The sequence below is a fragment of the Vespa crabro genome, chromosome 19, assembly GCF_910589235.1.
Source record: "Vespa crabro chromosome 19, iyVesCrab1.2, whole genome shotgun sequence".
NCBI classification, from domain to species: domain Eukaryota; kingdom Metazoa; phylum Arthropoda; class Insecta; order Hymenoptera; family Vespidae; genus Vespa; species Vespa crabro.
Window position 1 is genome coordinate 5,136,441 of NC_060973.1, and position 9,898 is coordinate 5,146,338.

Genomic DNA, 9,898 nt, shown 5'->3' on the forward strand with positions numbered 1-9,898 from the left:
TTTTTACGATCTTCGAGGACAACTTTTTAATCCGCGATCGTTCGACGATAACGCACCACTCATTTCGTTATTTCTTGGCAAACGGCAAAAAGCACGAAGAAACTAAGAAGTTAAATTGAATCAGATTGGAACGGATGGATCCGTGATCATGTGTGCGGGCTTCTCGTACCTAACCTTCTTCGATCTTTTTATTTTTGCTTCGATATCGAGAACGATTTCTCGAAACGCTCGATATATGACTCTCATTGCGGCTTAATTTTACGCATCTCGTGTCGTCGAAATCTTTCGAAAAGCAATATAAGAGAACGTGCGCCGATTTAGGCGATGAATCAGCCGCATTCGTCGTTACGTCGCCGTCGAGACACGACGTTACGATAAAATATAATCCCATATAATAGCTGCTTGATATAATAGGATATAATGGGGCCATATAACGCGGTAGACGTAGGCGAGGCGTTATTTATGTATGGGAAACGTTTGGTCTACAGATATCGTGAAATCACGAGCCAAGTTGACCCTTTCGCAATAATCGACTCGCTTCCTTGATAACGCGATCGCTATTAACTATCTTTTCGCCGAGCGAGCTTTTACGACGACGAGAAAACCCGTTTTAAAACCCGGGAACCTTAGCTATCTCCTTTGCTATTACAATAACGAAAGATCGCGTAAGACGATCTCCTTTCGAATAATAATAATAATAATAATAATAATGATAATAGTAATAATAAATTATTGTGTTGTATTAACGTAAATTTATATAAAAGAAAGGAGAACATTTGTCGAATTGATATCGTGCTAGCAAGTCCGTAGCCAATCGCGCTTCGGCAAGGGGGCCGGTGGTCGCGTGGCAAGCGCACCTGTCTCGTCGAGTATGAGATGTGTCTCTGAGAGACCGCCTGCCAGAGAAGGCTGTATGTGTTGTCAGCTGCATCGGTAACAGCAGCTGACAACGAGCAGGCACATGCATTCATGTTGTTTGTTTGCATTTTCATAATTCCTTGATCTTAACGCTTAACTTTTCTTTCTTTCTCTCTTAGATTAAATCGACTTTCGGTCCGAAGAATCGAGCTGTTCTCGAGACGCGTGTTAGAGATCGCCTACTAGAACAAAGATATGGATGTGCAATTTCTTTTTACTTCTTTTTACGTGTTATCCAAAAGGAGATCCATTCTTAGAAGAGACCATTTAAACACAATACCGTCCCAAACAGAAAATGATTTGGGGAAATGTAGGAAATTTATAGCGGACGCAATAACATCTAAATTTACGCAATCGCAATTAAATTACCGTTTTACTTACGAGGAGACGAACTCCGCCTATGCAAGTTGGAACGTAGAAGTTGGGAGATAGAAAAAAAAAAAACAAGAAAGAGAACAAGGGGGATACATGGGGCTAGAGAGGTATGACACGTGACCGAGCGCGTGTTACAGCTGCACGTTTGTGTAGTAGCGGTTTCGCCGTAACAGCCGTGGCCGCACCGGAGCGCAGCTTCAGTCCACGTTGAACCGTCGTTGGCGTACGTTGGCCACGCCTGATCGTATATCCCACTCTCAGAATCCACCCGTCCGATACCGATAACAAGTATCCGTGCATTCGTAAAACGAAGAAGGACATATATCGATCGTCTTATCGATCGTCTCTTCTCAACGCTCTTGCGATGATCTTTTGAGATCCACGAAAATAAGGGCGATATCTAACGAAGAAATTAGCGGGATGATGCTCCCAACGAGGATATCGATGATCGCTTTGCTCGCTCTCTTCGCATTGATTTTATCCATCGATGTAAGTTGAAAAGTATTTACAAACTAATTTAATCCTTTCATATCTCGGATTTTATGTCGATGTCGATTAGTACCAAAAACTAAACGTATACTTTGCATACGAACGATTCAACGGACAAACACAGGATGCAAGTTGCGTAAGGCGGAAACGATGATTCTTGACAATTACAACGCGATCATTAATTTTCGCCTTAACCGACTCGTGCTATGAGACTCTTTACTCGAAGAGACATAGATGTATCGTTTCGATGGGACTTTTTGCAAATTGTAAAAATCCTGACGATAGGCTGGGCCGAATGGAAGGACAAAAGAGCAAGAAAATAGAGAGAAAAAGATGGAAAGAAATTCAAGCGATCTCATAGGGATACTTCCTTTGGAGTGGCGAAAAGGCGAGATCGTTTGTTGGATAAGAGAATGGTTCACATGAAACGCGCATCCCCGTGACGACAATAGGGTCGGAGCCCGAAGCTAAGGAGAGAGAGAGAAAGAGAGAAAGAGAAAAAGAAAGAGAGAGAGAGAGAGAGAGAGAGAGACAGGGTTGTGTCTTGAGGTCGAGCGAGAAAGATCAGGGCTGGTCAAAAGTCTGTGCGATTTATACTAACGAAGCGTGCGACTCGTGGGAGCCGATGTGGTAGCTGCTATATCCTGCTTCTTCTCGTGCCTCTTTACATGTACTTTTCCATTCGTACACGAACAAGAGATAACTAGCCACGGATTCGTTAAACTTTGACTTTCTGTCGACGACTTCGAGTTTCAGCCTTTTAACGATTCCTTTCGTTCAGTCTCCGTAAAACATAATAGCAATATCATCATTATCGTGATACATGATAAAAATGAAATATGCTCTTTTAATCGCAAAATTGTAATAATTACAACGATTCTTATTTTAAATCCTTTATTCTCAAATTCGTTTAATTCTTTTTGAAAAGGAATTCGTTGTTTCGTTTCTTTTTTTAAATACAGTATCGTCTAACGACATACTACAACTTTTCCAGGCTAAGCTTGCCCCAGTTTAACTATTCATGTTGGTACGGTTTGAAAAATTAATTAAAAACGACTACATTGAGGTGTTTATTAAACGCCACGTCGTTTCATTCGACGATAGAAAATTCTAAAGACTTTTCTTTTCTCCTTTTTTTTTTTTCTTTTTAAGAAAATCAAGATAAATTCTTCTTTTGAACGAGTACCGGTTCTTTTCATTACTTTTGTCTTATAAAGTCGAAACAAGGGTGCGAGCATAGGAGTTTAATTAACTAATAACCTGCGTCACTGTTGACATCATCATCATCATCATCATCATCATCATCATCATCATCATCATTAATATTATCATTATTATTATTATTATTATTATTATTATTATTATTATTGCTATTATTATTACTATTATTATTATTATTTATCGTCGCATCTCTTACCTTTGTATACATATGTAGGAAGATTATGCAGGTCTATTCAACGCGATCGACCACAAATTTTCTTCCTTCTCTTAAAGAGTAGCGCACACCGGTTACTCTGCTCTTTGGAATTACTTTACCTCCCTAACACGCGGCTCTTACAAAATCAAAGCTGAAATGCAAATGTTCTCTCTCGTTGCAAACGCTTGAAAAGCTTTTTCCTCGGTCTGACCTATATATCGCGCTAGCCAAAGCTACGAAATTTCTTCTCTTTCTCTGTCTCCTTCTCTCGTTTTCCCTACTCTTTTCTCTCGCTCTTCAATCTCGACGAGTTATAAATCACAATTCGTCGACGTAAAGAGAAACGCATCTCTCGACGATCAGCCAGATATCTTTCAGCGTCAAAAGATACAAATTTTACCTTATCGTTTGGACAGGGACCATCGAATTTGTAACGCAATCCAAAGAGATCAGAATAGACTATAGGTGCTGTTACAGTGTACCTATACATTACTACCAGGACTGTATCGCTAACGTTTATTCGATTCGCTTGGGAACTCGGTACTTTATCAGAATCTAATTAACGTAGAATGGAAACCCACAAGACGCCATTGCTTTCAGAGTTATTACAAATATATATATATATATATATATATATATATATATATATATATATGTATATATATATATATATATATATGTATATATATATATATATACGTATAAATATATATACGTATAAATATGTATGTATGTACGCATGTACGTATAGAAATAGAAGTAGTAAATTGAGAGCAATCGTAATTATATTGAAAATTATGTCTACTCGGAGATAGACTTTGAAGATGGACCTATCGTCATTACACATTTAGAAAAACGTACATGTACGTACACTATTATACGTAGTTAAAATCTCATTGGTCGTGGACAAAAGTTCATCGTGTGGCAAAGTTCATCGTGTTGCGAACTTTGTTCGTCGCTCTTCGAAAAAAAACTCTGCAACTTCTGTCTTTGAAACTCGTCCGAACGATAATCGAGCGAGATGGATCAAGAAATTTATCTTTGCCTTTGTCTAAAAAGAACAAAGGACGGAGAAGAAGGAAAAAGAGGATCGCCCTTAGGTGGATCGATTTGCTGTGATTTATGATTTTTTATAGCCGACGAATTTCCCGCCCACTTCCTTTTTAAGCCAAGGGCTAAAACTTGGTATAGTAGGTATACGAGATATGTACTCGTCGTCTATGTATATTGTGGCCGGGTTCGTTCGAGAAACAATGGGCTTGTGCGAGTTTCGTAGATAATTATCGAAGCAGCTGCTACGGTATTCGTTGAACCCTCGAGCAAACGGACCAGTTTGACTTTAACTTGCCGATAGTGCGTGCACATACTTCTATACCATTATAAATCGTAGGAGCGAAACAGTGCGTAGCCGTGCAATAGATTTTGAGAATCGACAAAGATCGAGGCACTTTCTTTCGAAAAGAACCGTTGTTACAGGAGCAGGCGTAAACATTTCCTCTTTTCTTACGCATTCGTCTCGATGATCGGTCCTTTCACTTCCGCGTGACTCGCTTTCGTCGAGAGAGGGTTGCACCCTTCTCTCCCGTCGCCCTGGAACGCATCCCTTCCGCCAGAGGATACGAGGCAGGGCAAGTCCTTTCTTGCACGCGTCGGTGCGTAAAGCAACGAGAGGGGAAAGGAACTTTTGACTTCTCGATGGCTCTGTCGTTTCTTCTTTTACGGCCACGTAAGGAAAAAAAAAGTAAAGGGGGAAAAAATAAATAAAACACGTGCAGGAAGGTACAGGACGACAGTCGCGACAATTACAGCTTCCGGTTTGTCCGCCGTGCCGGAAGTTTCTATTCATACTCGTCACTGTGAACGCTGTTACTTCCGTTATCGTCGATACGGATTTGCAATCACGCTCGAGCCCTACCCTCTTTTTCTTTCTTTCTTTTGCCTCTCTCTCTCTCTCTCTCTCTCTCTCGCGCGCGCGCGCGCGTGCGAGGACAGACTCCTGAGTGCTGGCGGGACGATGGACAATTGAACAATAACAATTTATTCGTCGACATATCGAGAAAGATTTGTTAGTGAAGAAGAAGAAAAAAAGACGTTAAATAAAGAGACATTGCAGTGTTCGTATTGACAAAATATAAGGATAAAAATCTATTGCTCACTAATATTCGTTGTTTTTCCTTTGACTTTTAAATCAGGTCGAGAGAAACACTATAAAATTAAGGCAGACTTTTATTTTTTATATCCGATCGCGTACCCTGAATAATAATTGAAAGCTCTTTTTCCTAGCTTCGATATTCAAATTGAAATATGTATGCGCGACCGACAGGAGCTTGTTGTGCATTATATTCTCTCTTTGTCGAAATAATAATTATTCGTTAAAATACACCGCCCTTTGATATCGTTCGATCCAGCCTGTGACACATTTTCCGTTCTTTGATTCGCGATCGTACAAAAGCGGAGATTGGGTACCTTCGTTTCTAATTGTAATCGACAAGGTAAATTCTTACGCGCTGACTAATTGTGAGTATCGTCTTATGAACTTGGCGTGGCCGATCTCTTTTCTTCTTCTACCTTCGTTCGGAAGGACGATGGTAAGACGATTCGCTTGACACGGTAGTGACCATCGGCGCGTGCCAGAAACCGGCTACTATCAACAGCTGCTACCTCCTGAGTGTGCGTGTATACATGCGTGTTTACTGCGAGACCATAGGGTCTACGGTAAAATTACGTATTCAAGAATTACGAAAAAAAAGAAAAGAAGAAAAAAAAACGCAAAGAAATTTTATGTAAACTTGACAAGCGATTATTAATATTCTTTTTTCATGGTGAAACCGATGTTTTTCATTTTGTTAACGAAAAAAAAAAAAGAAATTAAGAAGGTTATACGGTAGCAGGTGTGTTTAAATACCGAGAAACAAGATGGATTCGACGTACCTAGTCATTTTTACAGAAAATGACTACGTACGCGAGAGGGAGAGCGTTCTTGTGTTCTTCTCTTTAGTTATTTTTATTACATTTTCGTTGTATTTACGGAAACGAAGAAAAGAAAGGCGCGCAAGGTGTTCGCCTCGAGTCAGGTGCTTTTTATTCCTGGACACCTGTTCTCCAACGGTCGAATTTGAATACTAAATTTAGTCGGAGAAGGCTATCGGGGGAGATCGTATCTCGCTTTACTGTCTACGATGAATTACGATTGATATCCTTCCGGCATATATATCTATGTATTTTTCTAGTTCTTTTTCTTTTTTCTTCTTCCATTTGTCAAAGGTTACCGATCGAAAGTATCGAAATTCTGTCGTCGACGATTCTCTGTCTCTCTCTCAATCCCTTTCAGTGCGTCGTCATTTCGTAAAGCATGCCTTACGAGACGTCACACGATATGAGTCGAATCAAGAAAGATCCATTGACGTTGAAAATATCGATCAAGAAGCGTTGATATATGCTCGATAAAAACAATATCCGCGTATTAACCGTCTGTTGTCTGCTTCGATTCCAGGTGACCGATGGAAGACCTCGCATAAGGCATCACAAAGGGGGTGCCCATTGTAGCAGATGTGGTCCAGGTTGGGGCGTAACGAGTCGATGCGTTCGTGGCCGCGATACCGAGTGCGCAAAATGTCTACCTGGCACTTATAGCCCGCATCACAGCACACAGCCGTGTTGGATTTGTTCGAGATGTGGTCCAGGACTTTATGAAGCTCATTCCTGTACATCAAAAACCGACACGGTCTGCGATTCCTGCCATCGAGCTGCTCCCGATAATCCGGATTATCTTAGGAAATGCAAAACTCGTGGAAATTTCTTTTTAGCGCCCGAAGATGCCGAGGATACTGCCGAGGAAAGTGTCTTGATAAATCAATCCGATCGGGTATTTCATTTCGAGGACAGACAACAAGAGATTCTCGAGAAGGACGTTGAAACTGCTGGTTTCCTCGATGAGCCCAGCGGCGAAAATGATTTTGATTATGAGTCGTCGAAAACTATGCAAAGGCTTTGAATCGTTTAACGAAAAGATAAAAGTAGGAAAACAAAACGATCGACGATTCGTTCTCCTATACTAGTCAATTGGGGTTGGCATGCGTGCCTGCGTGCATTGGAGTTGCGCGCGTGCGTCGTCTATATGTGACGCGCGTGATTATGCCGAACGCTCTTCCGAGCCGGTATTTTACTAACGAGATTAACTCAAAAAACGCATCAATTTTTTCGCACAAGGGCCATTAACGGGGCACGCTTTGTATACAGCTCTTTTATTTTATTCATTCTATTTAAGTACGTACAACACTTACGGTCGATCGTATAAGAAAATTATACTACCACATTGGAATGCGTATGCACCATACTTTCATCTTGTCTCGCGTCATTTATTTATTTTTTTTGTCTTGTCTTATTTCTTTAATTAGCATCGGTATCTTAACCTCGCGTAGAAAGAACTGCTGCGTGTATGCACATAACTATATATATAGACACGCGTCACACCTAATGTCCATCTTGTATATAGTTACATATATTTCTGAATTTAATGTTACAATGATAGGCGCGTGTGCCTATGTTCTCATACGCGAGGTTTCTTTTTAATTATCTTTCCATCCAAAGCTTTCGATTTTAAGAGGACGAAAAGAGCGGAAAACGAGCCCGCTTTTTTCGTGTTTGGATTTTTAATTTGCTTCGCACAGCAATTAAACGTCCCGTAAATTAAACGTCCCTCTATAAATTATCCAAAGAGCATCGCTTTGTGTCGCTTACGATCAAATGTAAATTAAAGGCGCGTTGTCGTGGTCGCACCATTTTTTCTTTTCTTTTTCCTTTTCGAACAAATTAAAGACGATTATTCCAACGAACGCTAAAGTATTCTTCGATATCGTAATTACGAAGTGATTGGGTCTATGTATATATACATACTACTACACATATATATATATATATATATATATATATATATATATATATATCGTTAACACACGAGTGTCATAGAAGAAGGAAAGATAAACACGATCAAAGCGAGACGCTTCTTATTGCTCGTTCATGGGCATAGCAATTTCCTTTATCGCAAATATTAAGTATCATTGGTATGAGAAAAAAGAGCAGATGCAGTAGATCGTAGTTTCTATTCCTATTTCATCGTACATTTGTTTTTCTTTTTTTCATCTTTCAATCGTACATACGTATACGACATATTATTGCAAAAACATGCGCAGCGTCGCTCAAACATATTCTCGAGTGTTTCTTTCTTATTCGTTTGCTCGGTGATAAGAATGGGAAGTAGCATACTTTCTTCCAAGAGATCGCACGAACGTCCTCATTGACAGAAAACGCACGGTGTTACGGTCGCTAAGGTACTTCACATCGAATATGCCTATTATCTTCTAATACGTATTATCATCGTCTTTTTATTTTTTTCGCTTAAAACATATTTCAATTTTAATTATTTATACCTACATAACTTATATATTATAAATAGAGATCTTTTTCGATCCGCGATGTATATATATGTCTGTGTGTATATATATATATGTGTATATATATATACATAATTGTTAAGTAAACGTTTTTCGTGACGCACTAGGTACAATACAGGAGACGACGTACGTACTATATAAAAAGGTAAAAGGAAGAAGAAAAAGAAACAATAAATGGACGTTATCACCGGCTTTTCAAGCGCACTCGAATTCCGACATATGCGAAGCAGGCGAATCTAATCGGATAAAGTCAAGTAGAAAAATTCGTTGTTCCTATTTACAAAGACTCTGCACTTAGAAGAAAATAAAAATAAAAAAAAAAAGAGAAAAAATAATTCAATCGCATGATTCACAAAACGAATCGTACGTACATACTTATACGTACGATTATTTAATAATAAATATATTTTCTTTTGGCTTGCACGGAAGCGTTCGTAAACATTTGTTAAAATTGTATAGCCAAAAGTCATTGGTGCTTTTCAAGAGCATAATGGGTATTTTAATACCCGTAGCTTTTACTTTATACACGACAAGTCTGTAAATGTAAATGTAAACGTACGATATGCTAATAATAGTAATAGTAATAATAATAACAATAATAATAATAATAATGAGACGGATAATATCGCATCGTCGTCTTGCACTCGTCTCTTTGTTAATTCATTCTTCGAATGTGAGTTACCATTCTCATCAAGATTTTTAATATTGAGTCCTCATAAATATAGTATATATGTATATATAGGATTTTTAATGAAATATATTTTCGTTAATATTTTTCTTTTTTTCTTGTTAGCCTTTATACTTTGGCGTACACCACATTGGTCTGTCTTCGTATAATAGCGTTTTTTCGTACGCTACATTGTGGACCCATTTACGCTTTCGGAGTATTTGGCACGGCACATTGATAATGCTCTCTCGATAGATGGATGGATGAATAGATGGATGGTTCGATCGATTAATTGTAATCGACCGATCCGACGAGAATGTCTATCTCCATATTTTTCCCTTTCTTCGTTTCACTCGTGTCTTTGCATATTCTCTAACGCATTACGTATAGCATACAAGCTGGAGAAAACTAGAAGAATTATGTAAAAAGAAGAAAAGTGTCGAGAAAAGATCGAAATAAACGTTTCTTCATTTTTTCATTTCTTTTTTATACGGTATATCATCATCATTATTATCATTATCATTATCATTAGTATATATTATATTCAGTAATATAAATCAATGACGTCTTAGAAACAAT

At 38.7% G+C, this 9,898-nt stretch overlaps 1 protein-coding gene across 1 annotated transcript; it reads left to right on the forward strand.

Moving 5' to 3' along the window:
- The first annotated feature begins 906 nt into the window (after positions 1-906).
- On the forward strand, positions 907-8,986 carry LOC124430825 (tumor necrosis factor receptor superfamily member 4-like). Its single transcript, XM_046977930.1, has 2 exons — positions 907-1,782; positions 6,693-8,986. Exons 1-2 carry the CDS (start codon positions 1,714-1,716, stop codon positions 7,191-7,193), a joined length of 570 nt encoding a protein of 189 aa, XP_046833886.1. The 5' UTR covers positions 907-1,713; the 3' UTR covers positions 7,194-8,986.
- The last annotated feature ends 912 nt before the right edge of the window (positions 8,987-9,898 follow it).

Excerpts from the sequence above, each read along its gene's own strand:
- LOC124430825 (XM_046977930.1), top strand. The coding sequence starts at position 1,714 with ATGATGCTCCCAACGAGGATATCGATGATCGCTTTGCTCGCTCTCTTC. Across the intron at positions 1,783-6,692 it reads CATTGATTTTATCCATCGAT|GTGACCGATGGAAGACCTCG; the intron begins GTAAGTTGAAAA and ends CTTCGATTCCAG.